Genomic DNA, 17,612 nt, shown 5'->3' on the forward strand with positions numbered 1-17,612 from the left:
TCGCTTTTATTGGCTAATCGTGTTAGTTACCACGACCACGCCTATATCCTCACACGTGAAAGCGAAAAATAATTAGGGAGCTTAAGCACGCGCGATTTAAGACGCCGACGGCAGTCGCAAGTGAGCCGTTTTCCCTTCTAACTGGTCTTCACACAACCACATTTACATTACAGATGATTACACACCACTGTCCTGGCACGCGAAATGCTCTCTTCCGGTTGCCGTCCTCGTCTTAAAGAGCGTGCGTGCTTAAGCTCCCAAATAGTTTATCTTCACTGCGCGCGGGGAAGATATGTTTTATTAAAAATGAAAATCCTGGTATTTCTTCAGTATCTATAGAATGAACTCCGTCCTACGAGCCGCATAAAAAGTTGAATTTTAATATTTCTCAAAATTATCCTTTTTATGTTCGCCAGGAACGTAAAGCAAGTATCCTTTTGGCGTATTTTTAATGCTATTTTGTCTTACTGCTATGAATAATGATGAAGAGCTGGTCAGCAAACATTACTTTTGTACGTGAGTAACGAGAAACTCTCAAACGCTGATCAAGTTTCGTTTCTCTCGCCGCTTCGTTCATTTTGCCATTAATTTTTCAGTTTGAGCCGGAAACATTCTAGAACCAATGCTAGTATGCACTTTGCAAGAAATTCATTGGTGTCTGTCAATAGGTACTGGTTAGGAGTTCTTTAGGCCGAGGAACGGCTCCCCGAATTTCAAGTTAAACCAGTAAGTACGTGTTTTTTCAATCCGCAGGATTGACTGTTACAACACAGCGCCCACAGTTATGCAGAACACCGTTGACAATGCTACAGGCTTAAACTTTATTGGCGATTCATCACTTGTGCCAATAATTATTCCTAGTGGACAGAATCAGTTACCGTGGTTACACAGGATTGTGCTTTTTCCACTTATCCAACCTGCATCAGTTCCTAATTTCAGCACATCTCCTGCTTTTGCGAACGTTCCAAGTTATATCCTTTGGAGTTACCCACAACTGTTCGAGGTAGGAAGCCATGCTCATGTATTCTGGACCTCAACAATGTCGTGCCCCATACAAGCTGTTTCACTAGACAATTTTTCCTGCAACTTGTCTAACATTTTTTGACAAAAGTAGTAATATCTGACCTGCTAATTGCCCTTTCTCGCAGTCGGAGACTGAATTACTAAAGGCACAGCTCAACGAGGTCGGGCCGAAGGAGCTGTGCTGCCGGCTAGGCGCTCGGCCCCCGAACACGACCCATGTATACGTAGTATACGTAGCAAGGGTGTTACACTCTGCAATGTTCGTGCAACTTGTGTCACTGGCGATGATAAAGAGGTAAAAGGAACATTTTCGATGCCGGTTGAAGCCACAAAATGTTGCGGCACACGTTGCACGATTTTGACTGAGTCCTTGGCGCGCGTGTCTTAATGACCGTGAATATATGACATTGTGAAATGTGACAACTCCCGAGAGACCCATGCAATCATTTTGCAGCAGGATTTGCAATAGTCGTAGCAAACCTGTGCCCTTTTCCTAGTTTACCAGCAAAGTTATGTCATAAAACAATCAAGTGAAGCTATGATCCTCGCAGTTATGAAAAGGAAATTTTAACAATTGCGTAGAGGAGCCTAAAAAATTCAGGACTTCAACGGGGTTTGAACCTGTGACCTCGTGATGTCAGTATGACGCTCTGACTAACTGAGCTATTAAGCCACTGACGTTGGGAGCTGGTCATTTGTGGGTTGTAATGTTCTCGTAATGAATAAATCAATGAATTAAATGACATGTGAAGGGAATCATACATTGAACTGCGTAATGAAATCAAGTAAAGCTATGATCCTCGTAGTCAGTATGAATGCAATTTTAGCAATTTCGTAGAGAAGCCTGAAAAATTCCGGACTTCAACGGGGTTTGAACTTGTGACCTCGCGATGCCAGTATGACGGCTGTCTAACTGAGCCATGAAGCCACTAACGTTGGGAGCTGGTCATTTGTGGGTTGTAATGTTCCCGTGATGAATGAATCATTGAACGAAATGATATGTGAAATGAATCCTATTGAACTGCGGATATGAAATCAAGTGAAGCTATGCATGATCCTCGCAGTTATGAACGCAATTTTAGCAATTGCGTAGAGAAACCTAAAAAATTCAGGACGTCAACGGGGTTTTGTACCCTTGACCTCGCGATACTGGTGGAACGCTCATAGCCAACTGAGCTATGAAGCCACTGACGTTGGGAGCTGGTCATTTTTGTGTTCTAATGTTCCCGTGATGAATGAATCAACGATGAAATGATATATGAAATGAATCGTATATTGAACTGCGGATATGAAATCAAGTGAAGCTATGATCCTCGCAGTTATGAACGTGTAACGTTTATCATAGCTTCACTTGATTTCATATCCGAAGTTCAATATATGATTCATTTCGTACATCATTTTATCAATAAAACTATCTATAGTCCTTAAGTTGTAGAGTTTTGCTTCAAAATTCTAGGAAGTTAGATCGAGAAGCTGAAAATTGATTTGCGTCGAAATAATTTTCCTGTGGACGGGACACCGTGAAAAAAATACTCGACCAGAGTATATATGTAACGGAGACTGAGGAAATTACAAGTTCCTAAATTAATCACGCTTTTCGAGAGAAAAATAAAACATTCACTTAATGAACAAGTCAAGCAAGCAACGGACTTCAGGCAGAAGAAGACTTGGTTTCATTTCGAGGGAAAATGAAGGAGAGGAAAGATTGTTGTAGAAGAAAGAAGGAAATAAAGACAACTGGTGTTGAAACTGCATGTTTTCAACCAAACTTTCCAATAAGTCCAAGTCTGAAAATGTTGACGTGAAGTTTCGTGTAGCTTTTTTCAAGGAAAGCAGAGTTTTCATGATGCTTCAATGCGTAATTATAATAGTGATCTTGCGAGGACCGTTTGTCGAAAAATTAGGTTTGTATTTTGCACAATCGAATGACGCCAATGAGGATGATAACGATGATGATATGAAAAGGACGAGTGAGAACAATATGCTATTTCAAAACGTTGTATGCTCTTTTGACAAATTCAATCTAAACTTGCGCGCAGACGTCCCAAGTTAAAAACATTCGATGCCTATTCATGGTAAAACCTTTTGCAAAAAAAATCTCTTTGCAAACGGCGAAACATTGTTGGCCAACGAAGTTCCATCATTGTTGGGTGTCACATGTTGCGTCCGTTTGCACAGCCTGTTGCATATTGTTGCGTTACGTTTGAAACTGGTCAAACTTTTAGCCCCGTACAAACGGACGCAACATTATTGGCCAACATTAAACAACATTGCTGGGTGTTACATGTTGCGTCCGTTTGCACAGCCTGTTGCATGTTGTTGCGTTACGTTTGAAACTGGTGAAACTTTTAGCCCCGTACAAACGGACGCAACATTATTGGCCAACATCAAACAACATTGCTGGGTGTTACATGTTGCGTCCGTTTGCACGGCCTGTTGCATGTTGTTGCGTTACGTTTGAAACTGGTCAAACTTTTAGCCCCGTACAAACGGACGCAACGTTAGTGGCCAACAACTTTCAACAATGTTGAAAGTTGTTGCGTCCGTTTTCACGGAGCTTAAGAGATACGGAAACCACCTTGTGAAACTTTCGGAATGAAATGGTTTTGCCCGAACTTATCACGGTTGCTTCTTCTGTTTTAGACGAATTCAAACAACTTCAAGCCGATGAAATTGATGACTGAATTCCCCACGAACCTGAGGCCTGTTTGATCCGACAGCATTCATGGCAAGAAGGTTTGAAGAACAAACTGAAGTGATGTTCAAGACGTGCGCCGAAGGTGAACTCTGTCCAAGAAACTTTTCGCCTCAATTTTGTTCAATTTACCTTTTGTTGAGTTCGGAGGAATCAATTTACGATCCACGTTTTTCTCGTTAAGATCCATCCTTTTCATAAATGTTCCAAAATACGATGATTGCAGTTAAAATTTTGTCAGTGCATGTTACTTGACATTCCCAGGCGGATCATCTTTCTCATATATTAATCGAGCCAAGAATAGGTTCCATTTTTATAGCAAGGACCGCATTTCGTTATTGCTGTATGTTGTTGTTTATATTTGACATTTAAGCAACGCTGATTTTTTTTCCAAGGTAAAGAAAAACACTGATGACAAAGGGCTGCCTCCTGATTCGGCAAATTATAGGTCCACTCGTCTTTTTTCTTTGTCTTCTATAGTCTCCGCGTCTTGCGCGCAAAGATCTGGCGCCCCTATTTTTTCCGTCTTCCGTTTAAAGTATGGGCGCTTGTAGGTAACGCAGAAGAAGCCTTGTGCGGCACTGTCAACAATGTTTGTTCATTTTCGATAAAACTGTCAAAGTTACTGTGACTTCAGGGCTCTCATCAACAAGGACCTTTAGATCGGAGGACGAGGACGTTTACGAGTACAAGTTTTCCGTACTGAGCATGCGCATAAGGTTTAGAGGCCGACATTTTTCGAAGTGTGCGTGCTCAGAACGGAAGACTCGTCTAGTACTCGTACTCGCAGTACGAATAATAATAGGACCTTTAGATCGGAGGACGAGGACGTTTACGAGTACAAGTTTTCCGTACTGAGCATGCGCATAAGGTTTAGAGGCCGACATTTTTCGAAGTGTGCGTGCTCAGAGCGGAAGACTCGTCTAGTACTCGTACTAGCAGTACGAATAATAATAGGACCTTTAGATCGGAGGACGAGGACGTTTACGAGTACAAGTTTTCCGTACTGAGCATGCGCATAAGGTTTGGAGGCCGACATTTTTCGAAGTGTGCGTGCCCAGAACGGAAGACTCGTCTAGTACTCGTACTCGCAGTACGAATAATAGGGACCTTCAGATTCTAGGACGAGAACGACTACGAGTACCAAATTTTCTCGTAGAAAAACATTGAGCGCGCGCAAACCAGCGTCATTTTGGCGGGAAAAACGTGTTACCTTCGTCATTTTAGTACGAGGTTTTGCAAAAATGTCGTCGTGTCAAAACATGTCAACAACACGGTAGCAGTTTTGGCATTTTTCGATCAGCAAAAAGGCCCAGGTAACAGCAATAAGAATAACTGAGCAACCTATGCTGCTAACAAAGAGTAAGATTAATCGTACGGGGTATAAATCTTCTTAGTATTTTCGCTAAAACCAAACAGTCAAAACTCGTACTCGTTCTCGTCCTCGTCCTAGAATCTGAAGGTCCCTAATAATAGGACCTTTAGATCGGAGGACGAGGACGTTTACGAGTAAGAGTTTTCCGTACTGAGCATGCGCATAAGGTTTAGAGGCCGACATTTTTCGAAGTGTGCGTGCTCAGAACGGAAGACTCGTCTAGTACTCGTACTCGCAGTACGAATAATAATAGGACCTTTGGATCGGAGGACGAGGACGTTTACGAGTACAAGTTTTCCGTACTGAGCATGCGCATAAGGTTTAGAGGCCGACATTTTTCGAAGTGTGCGCGCTCAGAACGGAAGACTCGTCTAGTACTCGTACTCGCAGTACGAATAATAATAGTACCTTTAGATCGGAGGACGAGGACGTTTACGAGTACAAGTTTTCCGTACTGAGCATGCGCATAAGGTTTAGAGGCCGACATTTTTCGAAGTGCGCGTGCTCAGAACGGAAGACTCGTCTACGACTCGGCCTCCTACTCGTGGTACGACTAATAATAGGACCTTTAGATCGGAGGACCAGGTCGACTACGAGTACAAGTTTTCCGTACTGAGCATGCACATAAGGTTTGGAGGCCAACATTTTTGGAAGTGCGCATACTCAGAACGGAAAACTCGAACTCGCAGTCACCCTCATCCTCCGATTTAAAGGTCCCTAATTTATGTTTGGAGGAGTATGATAGTTGTAGTGGAAAATTATCTTTGTCGCCATTGCGATTTAAAACAAATTGGATTGAAAAACAGCCCTTTTTGGCCTTATTTTCTTAGCTGGGTGAAATGATTTGTGACAAGATTGTGGTTGACTATTACCCCACGACGTATCATTTGTCTCACGATGTAGTCACTTTTGATGCAGATCGGATCTGCATCGAAGTGACTACATGACAAATGAATAATATTTCAATGCTAGCGTATTTACAATTTTCAAACAAACTATGACAACAATAGGATTGGTTCGCCTGATTCAAAACTTCTTTTGTACTCCTTTAACTTTTTAAATGGGTTAAAACAGTTCTGCACAAAGCAATCGTTTAAATTAAAATCTTCCTTGCGTCAGTCACTTCTTTATTTCTCACAGCAGTGTTTTTTATTAATCAGGTCTCGAGTCCACGGCCTGTAACTTATACACATCCGAATTTGTTCGAACTGATCACTCCTCCGTAATGGTCTTGTTAGGTACTCCCGCTTTGAACACTTATCGTTGTTTTCCACACCAGACGGACACAAGTGGAAAATGCGTGCTGCTCGTATTTTACACTTTTATCAGGAATGAAAAGTTAAATGAAAACACATTGTGGGTTTTTGGCAAGTTGTGATAACAGTAAATATACAATTTTGCGTCATATTACACACACGACCAGAATGATTGTTAGAATTTCTTTTGTTTTCATATATGACGAAGTGTTATGCTATTCTGGGTTGAAGAATAGTTAATGGTGACTGCCAATTCGCAATTCAAAACCTAACGTTTTGACACTCACGCCATTTAACAATATAGAATGTATGACATTTTCATATATTAGAACTGCAGAAATTGAAATACACAAGAGCTGAAGATCATTGCTTAAGCAACTTAGCCCATTCACACCTACACCACCCCAATAGACCTTTTTCCGATACTGCGGCCATTTTGATTTCTATTGTTTCAAATAGCCATTATGGGATGCCCACATACCGGTATTAATTTGCCCCCTGGGCATCCCATAATGTCTTTCGAAACAACAGAAATCAAAATGGCCGCCGTATCAGTATAAAAGTCTATTAACAAAAGGGGAAAAAAGGAACTTCATTCAAGTGTCTTGTAGTGCTGGAGCACTGATTGGGGACACTATAAACTGAAATCAACAAATTAACGCAAAACAAATGTTGGGTTTTGAGAAGAGGGGAAAACCGGAGTACCCAGAGAAAAACCTCTCGGAGCAGAGTAGAGAACCAATAAACTCAACCAACATATAACGCGGAGTCTGGAAATTCAACCCGGGACACATTGGTGGGAAGCGAGTGCTCTCACCCCTACGCCAGCCCGGCATACCATTAAAAAAACAAGTAAAATCGTCTAGCGTTGGACAGAGTGAAATCTGTAAGTCGTACTCTCCCGGTAAGGAAGGGTTAAGCACTTGTGAAGAAAGGCCTAGGAAAGATCCAGGCTTGAACGGGGCTCGAACCCACGCCAACGAGATTCCACTGCATTGCTGTAGCAACCTGGGCTATCAAACCAACTGGGAACTGGTCACGTGTGAGTTCGATATCTATCCCGTACGATGGGAACAAATGAATGAATAAAATCAGTACAGGAAATTTTCTATACTTGATATGCGGAAATAACGAAGTACACGAGAGTTGAGGATCATTGCAGTTAAGCGGCAACTTAGGAACGTGCGAAGTCCTTTTATACTCAGTCATGATCACTGATTTGCCTCCTTTCGCTTTACTGAGATGTCAATACAGTATGTTTGAGGTAAAAAGCCTCGGAATTCAGTACTGTGCCAAGCTTTCAAACAAAGGCGTTGGTGGTACCATCGGGCAGCGGTTGTTGCAATATTCCTAGGCAGATAGTCCCTTCACATGTTAGATTCACGAAAAGGATCGGAAAGAACTTACACACACTCACATGCCCTTCAGCGGCGACAGAAGTTTAGTTTAAGAATATTAATACATCTGAGATCCGGATTTCTTGAAAAATAGTGACTTATGAAAGACAAAACTTAAAAAAGTTAACATAAATTTCCTCTTTGTGCCTCACCAAAAATTGTGAAGGATTTAGATACCCCGCAAAAGATCCTAAAAGAGCTCAATTGGCCATTGAAAACGGAGCCTTCGTGTTGCCTTCGCCGCTTCGGTCGGCCTCTTATGCTGTCTTGTCTAAGACGCGCCAGTAAACATTTACTGGCCTGACTTTTCAAATTCTCCACACATTCGCCGTGAATCTTCAACAAATTTGTGGAAACTTCGATCCGCCAGAAGACTTTTTCTGTTGCTGGTGAAACCCTTAAGTTGGCCAACAACACTGTCTTCTTCTTAAAATGGCCCTTCACGCTTTTTAGGACAACGATCATCAAGACGAAGACGACATAAAGTGTTACAAGTTCCATCTAGTGAGAATCCAAAATAAAAAGTCTGTCGGTTTTTTCAAACGAAGAAATGTGACGAGAAGAATGTAAAAAATCGCGTTTTCCAGGCTCTATTTCAAGATTCAAGGGGGCTGCTCCCAGACCCCCATATAAAGGGATGCGAATCAGGCAATCCCTCTAAAGATTCTCCAAATTGATGAAGCTGATAACAGTGCAAGGAACCTAAGAAAAAAATAGTTTTTAAACTTTTTTTTTAAAGTTACGATTGCACCAATGACCCCAAACACAACACTGAAGCATCAATGTGCAAGAAATCTCGTCCTCCAGGTTTAAGACCCCTCAATTTCAGTTTTTCTCTGTCACAACCAAATGCAGCAGTGCCGTAAAACCCTGCAAGAGCAGTATGCGGAAATACTTCTCTTAATGCAATGTACTCAGCATGTTCATAACCATAAGTCATACTACCTCTTGAAAAACATGAAAACATCAAGCTAAAAGTTTCATCTTTTTGAACATCACAATTTACAAGACTCTGGATTGAATCATGGAGGTTCTTTAAGGATTCCAGTTTTGTACCACCTGTAATGACAGTGGAGGAGGCCTGTAAATTGCCCGCAAATACCAAACCAATGATCTCACGGGATGTGACTTCTGAGTTGTAGAACAAATAGCTATCACTATAGCCACCTACAATCAACACCTGAAAGGGGAAAATAGATGAATTAATCAATATGAGGCATGAGCACAAAGGAGAACCCACGTAAAAGTGCATTAATTAAAATCCCTGTTAAATCAAAATGAAGAAAATGTACTTAAAAAGCGTCTACTGTCGAGACCCTTATATTTCCTCAACAGCAGAATGCTTGTTTTCTCATCTTATACTTGTAGCCCCATCTTTGAAAAAATTCATAGACCAACCCCTGCTGTCTATGTTTACTTATTTAATGAAAATTGTGGAAGCAAATACATGTAAAGAAGAAATTCCAGCCACCAAGTAGCATTGGATGATGATGGGTTTTCCCCAAGAGTCTAAAAAAACTCACTAACTTGCTACACTCCTTCATGAAACATTTTTTTCATTACAAGATAAATATGTGTTATTCACCGACCAGGAGGTCAAAGAGGTCCATATAGGAAAAAACTGTGCCCAAGGTCTCGAGTACTCAAGAACAAGGGCACAGTTTTTCCATGAGCGCGTGTTGGATATGAGTTGGCTAAAACCAGTCTCTGTCCAATAACTGTGTCAGAATGGAATAACTGTTTTATTAAATTTTCAATAAATTCAGAACTGTTTTACTTACAGAATGACAGGATGTTTTCCCATTTTTTACAAAATGCCCAACGCGACCAGTTTCCATATAAGGTTGTTACCATATATGAGCTAATATAAACCAAGATTAAGTGAGCCATGCAGAAAGCTAGAGATGCACCCACATGTAATATCCTCAATATAGTTTTCTGCACAGAATATTAGCTTATGATGGTTACTAACGTCTACGTCCACTCAAAAACTGTACCCTGTTTGACCTTCCCCCCCTTAGGAGAAAAACTTGCAGATCTTACTCTGTCTCACACTGAGATGGCAGACAATTTTACTCGTCAGGAAGGGTGAGGTGGGGTGTGATTCAGGAGTGGAAGGGTCAGCACTCAAAAACTACCCGTGGTATGTCTCCTTTCACCCGTCCCCTCCTAAGAGTGAAACTTATAGATTTTATCAAGTGTTTCACAAATTTTGTCATCACTGCAACTAACATAAATACTATAAAGCCCCAGGATGGAGATAGGCAACTTGCAGCCAATTTCCAGCATCAAAGTGTGTTACTTGGGGTGGAGAAGTTTACAATTAAAATGATTTTGCTGAAAAAAAGCTTATGTAGTGTAGTTTACTGCATTTTGACTGAAACTCCCCCCCCCCCCCTCCACCCTCAAAAAAAAAAAAAAAAAAAAAGAAAAAACGAACAAATACAAAAAACCATCAACATCCATTACTCTGGCATTTACAACAGTTCACTCTCTGCTCCACCCCTTTATAAGGGTCAACTGTGATTGGCTGGTAGTTTTTCATAATAATATTGATGGTCTGCATCTGACATCTCAGTGGCCATGTTGGATGGCAAAAACAATAACCTGTCTCTCCGCTGGGAACTAAACTTTATTATTATGCAAATCATGCGAAAAGAAATTGTCTTGTATTGCCATCCAACATGGCCGCCTTGTCAAGTGCAAACCAAAAAATGAGGACGGCGTCAACAGCAGAATGTCTTAAAATCTTACATCATCGCCATACTTTGACCTCAAAGCCAAGGTTAAATGTGTAAGCTTTCCAAGTGATAATGGATGCGCAAGAACTATAACCAACTTCACAGGAAGTGTCATGTCAGGAAGAAATGATTTCACACCGCTGATCTTCTTATATTTGTTGCGAAGAGGCACATAGAAGTCGCGCACCTCCAGTCGTTCGCAGCGTGGAAACATCATGAGCGATAAGCCTTGCGAATTCTCAGATGGATGACTTGATAAAGATCTTCCAGATCCGATGACTCCAAGACCCGTGCAGCCAATAAAAGGACAGTTCGATGGAAGACAGTTCTGTATTGACTGCAAAAAGCTTTTAATACGTGAGGGACTTGATGAGGGAAAAGCTCCTGAGAAGAGGAGTAAAGCTCTGGGTTCAATACACTGCCGAGTTAAGAAGTCTAGAACATCACTGGAAAATTCCGTGAAGTTCAAATGATTTGGCGTTAGATACACAACACACTCTCTCCTTGATCGACGGATTCTTTCTACTGTGTCTCGCCACAGTCGACTGACTTGTGCGGCCGTTGCAATGTATCTTCCTGGAAGGAAACGAAGAATAATTTCTACAATTTCTGCAATATCCCAAATGCTCTCTTTTGCCGCCATCTTGGAATAAGCGTGGTTGCGCAGCGGAAAAAAGCAGGCTTGGTCACTTAATAAATTGCCAAAAGAATTTTTAAAAAACCTAAGGAGCAAAAATGCTTGTGAATTTTCTACATCCTTTCTTCGATACTAAAGTAGACTGCGACGTTGTTTGCTCCGATGGATATCCCATCAGTAACCTTGTCAGTCTTGATTTCAAGGAACGTTCTCGAGGATTTCTTGCAGCCCATTTTATCAAGCCTCCGGCTCTGTTGCTGTTCCAGCTTCCATTTCCTGCTCATGTGGAATCCGTGATCATCAAACCCAAAGTAGGCTGTCAGATTTCATCAGGAATAGCTATCTTGGTAGCTGGTGTAGCTACAAAAGGTAGCGTTTTTAACAAAGGAGATAAATTTGATCAGAAAGCGACAGACTTCTCCAAAAAGAGGGAGAAGAGATTTGAACAAAAATTAATTCCTTTGGACTCAAAGGAGGTACGTAGACGATGGTTAGGATCCTGTTTCATTTATTTATTATGATTTGTGTTATGATTTAGACTAGGCAGGTGATAAATACAATAGGACACTAGGTCCCCTTTAGGGAGGTACAAAACACAAGTCGCAGGTCATTGTTTTACTGATACAGAAACAACCCTAACCATTATTTTACAAATGCTAACATTAGGCCTAAAAACTTTTGTTTAGGCCTAATTTGGCCTAAGGTTAGCTTAAATGAATGTTTAAGATTCTTTCTGTATTGTTAAAACAATAACCTCAAGATCGTTCCCAGGGTGATTTATACATGTACCTGTTGGTCCCCTTCAATGGTAATACGCTGATTTAGCAAGACAACAGGAACCTCACTTGATGACGGCGCGCGCAGTGTAAATACCCAAATATGGTCAAATTAGAACAGAATCCAGACTATTTCGCTCGCTCTCCCGTCGTCCTCTGACGTTCCCGTCCTGTTGCTAAATCAGCCTAATATCACTGACACCCAACCCAGGTTTTTCCAGAACAACCCTTTATGGGCCTCTTTTCTTCCCTTTTGACAAACCAATACAGCCATACATGTACTTCTGTGAATAGTACATAAGAGAAGAGTGGGGGTCAAAATGAGACCATGATGGGGTCCAAACTGGGGCTTCTTTTTTACATGAACTGGGAAGGAATAGTAGGTGACCATCAGCTATATTTGTTTACCCATTAACTCCCAGGGGTTTCCCACTGACAAGTAAAATCATCTTGCGTTAGACAGAGTAAAATAATACCGGTAAGTTTGAGTGAGTGATTATTAACCCATTGACTCCCAGGGGTTCCCCACTGATGAGTAAAATCGTCTGGCGTTAGACAGAGTGAAATACTAAGTCTGGCCGGTTTAGGCCGGTTTGGACATCAAAGGGTTAACTTAAGGGAGTGTTGTGTTGGTGGTAATGAAAATGATGATGACGATGACAATGTTCACAACAACCTGTGTGTGAATTAGTCTTGGACCTCACTGAGAACATAAAATATCCTAAAATAAGTCTTGGGTCATATTATGTGACAACTCCCAAGAGCCCTAACACAACCCTGCAAGTGACAGTCTTTGACCACTATTTTCCATTTATTGTTCTTGTGACTATATAATTAAATAGTTTTATATTTTCATTATTTAACCTCTGATTTTGTTCTGAACTGTTCTACAAGTCAGGGTTTGGCAAGGAAGGTACCACCTCAAGCAATCAACCAAAAAATGCATTAATTTCCTGTCACAACTATGAACTCGACATCACACCTTCCTCAGCAAAATGTGAGCACTCCTCGATGTTTAGTCAGGTGGCTTGGTTAAATGACAAGGACGGCAAAACGGTTCATCTTCAAAACAAGATGTTTCAACAGAGGCCTCCTATTCAAAGGCATCACATGGCACAGACAGGAGACATTCATGTGAAAGAATTTCAGAGACTGTATTCTCTGCAAAATGTAACTCATTTGGTCTTGAAGATTGCTCGACTAAGTGGGTCATCTGTGCCCGCTATTGGAAAAGTTGAAATCTGGGGGCAGCCATCAGTTTTTAGCAAACCTGAAATTGTGGGATATGCTTTAGGTATTCAGGACAAAATTCAAAATAGGCAGAACATAACAACTCGCTCTGCTGGATTAAAACATGAATTAGTAACTGTTGAAGGTTCCAATAATCTTAATTTGCATTCTGAATTGAATCGCAACATGGAGGATATTCCAGAAGATTTTCTGGATCCAATCACATATGAGCTTATGACAGTACCTTTGTTATTACCATCTGGTCACAATATTGACAGGGTTACACTTGAAAAGCACATCACAGCAGAGCGGTTGTGGGGGCGAATAGCATCTGATCCATTTACTGGAAAAGTATTCTCTGACACAAGCAAACCAGTACCAAACAGTGCACTTAAAGTTAGGATTGATAAGTTCCTACTAACATCAGCTGTGAACCTGTCTACATATGGGAGATCTGTTGGAAGAGATGCCAACCTATCTGACAAGAGCAATACTTTATCACTGAAAATGGACAAAAAAGTATCTTTAATGGAGCCCAGCAAGAGTGTCAATCACATGGGAAAAAAGTCAACCAGTGCACTAGAATTTCCCAATACAAAATGTGAAAAGGGGGATCTTACTTCTACGTTATGTTCATCAGTTGAGCTTGCAGGTTTGATGACTTTTTTTGTTTCTGTTATGAAAGCATTCTTTAGATACATGTGCATGAAGTGGCAAGCAAATGGGATTGTGAAAAATAGACATCACCACCTACCTTGCTGTGGTCGGCTACATTTTACTCTCCTCCAATGTTGATAAAAAATATTGCATTTTCCTCATTTTTGACCTTGTTCTTTTCCATCACAGCTCTCCACTGCAAGATCTGTGGTCGACCCTCAGCGAATACCAAAAACGTTGTGCTGTGGAAGTCACACTCAACGATAAGTAAGGTCCGAGCAGAGCATCTGCATGTGAAGCCAGCACTACAACAATACTACACATCCTTTGTTCCTTCTCTGGAATTTAAAAACCCTGTAGGCTGCAAAAGTACATGTATATTTCATGCCAAGAACTCATGGCATCACTCCTTTTTGGTGTTGTCTTTCTTGTGTTAGAGCCAGTCCAAGAACTTGATCACGAGGAAGCGGTGTCCAAAAGTCTTGAGTCAGCATTGCATCACACATTGCAAGGTTTACAGATGTTTACAAGAAAAGGAAACAGCATTGACAAAAAGCCAATCCTTACACAAGCCTCCATCACTAAGTCAGACCCTGGTAAGTTATCCTTAAATTTTTAAGATTTTGTTTTGTCAATCACAGAAGGGTTATGACCTCATATCCCTAGACCACTGTGACCACAGATACCATCTTGGATAAACTTAATGAGACACGCACACAATTTTTGTGCAGTTACCTAAAACAAATTACAGTGTATGTTGTGCAGGAAATTGGGCTATTAATCACCCCCCCCCCCCCCCCCCCCCCCCCCCCGATTCAATTGAAGGGGAAAGGGCAGGGGCAGAGGTACGAGGTGGTCAGCTGAAGGTCATGCACAGGAGTGTCCCATTGAATTTTATCTGGAGTACGTCTAGTCCATTGCACCAAGCGAAGTTAAGGTTTAGGTTAAAAATTTACTGAAACTTTCATAACTAAAATGTGATGTGACGTGTTGTCATTCATTCAGTAATTGATTTTCCCATTATTAAGGTATGGGTTTGTCTTACACCTGTATGCTAGCTGGCTGGCTACACGAGATGTGGAATTCAGTTTACGGAGGATCTTAGTGGGTCAAAAGAAACGAGATATAGAGGATATTACATGGCCGCGCGGGGATACGAATTTTATCTTCGAGTGCTGAAAGTATCTCTCACATATATAGACATTGATGAAATGTCCAGATTTAAAACAACTTGTTTTTTTCATTTTCAAAATGATGAAAAAGTGGTCACCAACCGCTAAAACACGCATGTTGTGTAACATGAAACAAGATATGAAAGTTATGAAAAGCAAATCATGATAATGTAAAATTTTGCAATAAAAATGTTAATGTAGTAGAGAGGCATTATACTGAAGCACAAAAGTATCTTACAGTGAAGACGAGGCTCGCTTTTTATTGGCTAATTGTGTTCGTTACCATGACGACACCTATATCCTCACATGTGAAAGATAAAAATGATATGTTCACTGCGCGCGGTGAAGATATGATTTTTTAGTAAATGGAGAAATCCTGGTATTTCATCAGTATCTACTGTATATAATAAATAATGTATATTATAAATGTTTACAGACTGTATGTTATGTTATCCTCTTCATCAGATTTGAAAGAGAGAGGTAAGAGGAGGCAAGGACAGCCAACAGAAACACTTACAGACTGCATCAAGAGGAAAGCAACTGTGCTGTGTGTGTCATGTAAACAAAATCTCGCGGAGAAATCCATTTTTCTTCTTCCCTGTCAACATATTGTGTGCCGACCATGCCTGTTGAGTGTAACCCAACAGAAAGACAATTTATGCAATGTTTGTAAATGCATTTTTAAGCAAAGTGACATTGTTCGAGTGCATGATAGGTGATCAGGGCATACAAGTAAAGAGCGTTGGTGTTAAACTGAAACTAATGCAACGGAAATGGTGATTGCATGACAGAAGGTGACAAAGAATCCTTTCAGAAGGAAAAATATAGTTATAATATTATCTGGTTTGGTTCTCTTTTCTGCTCCGAGAGGTTTTTCTCTGGGTACTCGGGTTTTCTGCTCTCCACAAAAAACAATATTTGATTTTTATAAAAGTGACGACACATTTGAAATACAAGACATGTTTCGGTCATGTAACAACCATCTTCAGTTGAAAGTAGAATTAATTTGAAGTTACATTTGAACTGACGATGGTCATTGCACGACCGAAACATGTCTTGTATTTCAAATGTGTCGTCACTTTTATAAAAATTGTTGTTAGTCTGCTTCTTTCCAGATCTTTTGAAGATTTGATTTGATTTGAGTTAAATCCATTATTATTATCATCATCATCATCATCATTATTATTATTATTATTATATCTCCTTTAACTTTATGCCGATTTACAACACAATAGCCGAGCCCATTCCTTGGGCCTAGGGCTAAATGAAGTAGAAGTCTATCTTACTTGATGGAGAGTGGCTTTCTTAGGATGCGAGGTGTTCCTAGCAGTGCAATCTTCTGTAGTTCACTAATTATTATTATTATTATTATTATTATTATTATTATTATTATTATTATTATTATTAGTAGTAGTAGTAGTAGTAGTAGTAGTAGTAGTAGTAGTAGTAGTAGTAGTAGTATTCGCTTTGATGATCCATACGATGTTTTTGAAATTCATCTTTAATCAAGACATGTTTCGTATGAAACATCATCCATCGTCAGTTGTACAATGAGAACTAAACTAAAGTTGAGCAATAAATAGTGTAACAAAGTGAGATATAACATGAAGAATTAAGGATGAAGGCGAGAACAGAACCACGAAACAAAACAGAAAAAAACCAGACTATTTAAGCTAAGAAAAGAAACTAATTAGTATGAAAGGGATAAATTAAGATGTTTGACTTGGGAATTTAAAGATGGCTGTATTATTATTATTATTATTATTATTATTATTATTATTATTACTATTATTGTTGTTATTATTATTATTATTATTATTATTATTATTATTATTATTATCTGTCCGACATTGGCATTGCATGTCTAGTTTGGACGACTTTGAATTGCGTACATGTACAGTGATGTGTATGAGCTAGACACCATCGTGCTGCGGTCTAACGAGCCAAAACGGTGTACACAGGCCCAAAAATAAAGATCTTTAATGCATTCTTTACAGTTTTTACGGAAATAGTTGGGCTCAAGTCAGTGTCCTTTCTCTGCACCGCCACTTGAAGTAATCTTGTCCCAAGTTTTTATCTGTCGGGAAAATCCCAGACAATCGGGGATTCGTCTGTTTCCGAGATTTCGGGAAACTACCAGACATCCGGCCTAGTTTGTCCAGAGGTAGGCAGTGAAACTAGATCAAAGCAATTTTGAGGATTATTAATGGTCTGTAGCTGTCGCCGAGCTCCCCGACATTAGACATCTGGGTTTTCATTCGTCGGGAATGGAATGATCGCTGATCACCGCAGAGACCTGGGATGTGTTTATGGAAAGAGACATATTCCCAATAGGTCATTTCCGAGTTCATGTCTGCCTCCTCTTCAAAGCGAGTCTTAGTGCGAAGTTTTTTTTATGAAAATTAGTTTTCATTCATCTATGTAGAATTAATTACCATCAGAAAAACTTCGCATTTAGTCCCGCTTTGAAGAGGAGGCAGACATGAACTCGGAAATGGCCTATTTCCTCGATAAGTATGCGACCACCCAAAACGATCGAGGTTGTCTACGATTAGCCTTGTTCTCATTTGTCAGGAAAATTCCAAACGATCAGGATTTCCCGACTGTCTCAGATTTTCCCGACGTGACCGAAAACTGGAAATGCTGTGGGCTA

At 40.4% G+C, this 17,612-nt stretch overlaps 2 protein-coding genes across 3 annotated transcripts; one reads left to right on the top strand and one right to left on the bottom strand.

Moving 5' to 3' along the window:
- Window positions 1-7,446: 7,446 nt before the first annotated feature.
- On the bottom strand, window positions 7,447-11,142 carry LOC138041337 (F-box only protein 22-like). The gene is made up of 2 exons (XM_068887114.1): window positions 10,501-11,142; window positions 7,447-8,926 (listed from the first exon to the last, which is right to left on the bottom strand). Exons 1-2 carry the CDS (start codon window positions 11,128-11,130, stop codon window positions 8,486-8,488), a joined length of 1,071 nt encoding a protein of 356 aa, XP_068743215.1. The 5' UTR covers window positions 11,131-11,142; the 3' UTR covers window positions 7,447-8,485.
- Window positions 11,143-11,191: 49 nt separating this feature from the next.
- LOC138043015 (RING finger protein 37-like) lies at window positions 11,192-15,798 on the top strand. Of its 2 annotated transcripts, XM_068889113.1 has the most exons (4): window positions 11,192-11,600; window positions 12,795-13,782; window positions 14,225-14,383; window positions 15,425-15,798. In XM_068889113.1, exons 1-4 carry the CDS (start codon window positions 11,223-11,225, stop codon window positions 15,676-15,678), a joined length of 1,779 nt encoding a protein of 592 aa, XP_068745214.1. In that variant the 5' UTR covers window positions 11,192-11,222; the 3' UTR covers window positions 15,679-15,798. The 2 variants fall into 2 exon arrangements, with proteins under 2 accessions (XP_068745214.1, XP_068745215.1); XM_068889114.1 differs by lacking the exon at window positions 15,425-15,798 and having other exon boundaries at window positions 11,199-11,600; window positions 13,977-14,366.
- Window positions 15,799-17,612: the final 1,814 nt, after the last annotated feature.

This window comes from Montipora capricornis, chromosome 3 (genome assembly GCF_036669925.1).
Source record: "Montipora capricornis isolate CH-2021 chromosome 3, ASM3666992v2, whole genome shotgun sequence".
Taxonomy (NCBI): Eukaryota; Metazoa; Cnidaria; class Anthozoa; order Scleractinia; family Acroporidae; genus Montipora; species Montipora capricornis.

Bases quoted from the DNA above. Each gene is read 5' to 3' on its own strand.
- LOC138041337 (XM_068887114.1), bottom strand. From the start codon at position 11,130: ATGGCGGCAAAAGAGAGCATTTGGGATATTGCAGAAATTGTAGAAATT. The intron at 8,927-10,500 runs GTAAGATTTTAA...TTCCCCTTTCAG, and splicing joins GGTCAAAGTATGGCGATGAT to GTGTTGATTGTAGGTGGCTA.
- LOC138043015 (XM_068889113.1), top strand. From the start codon at position 11,223: ATGCTTGTGAATTTTCTACATCCTTTCTTCGATACTAAAGTAGACTGC. The intron at 13,783-14,224 runs GTTTGATGACTT...TTCTTGTGTTAG, and splicing joins TTCATCAGTTGAGCTTGCAG to AGCCAGTCCAAGAACTTGAT. The intron at 14,384-15,424 runs GTAAGTTATCCT...CCTCTTCATCAG, and splicing joins CATCACTAAGTCAGACCCTG to ATTTGAAAGAGAGAGGTAAG.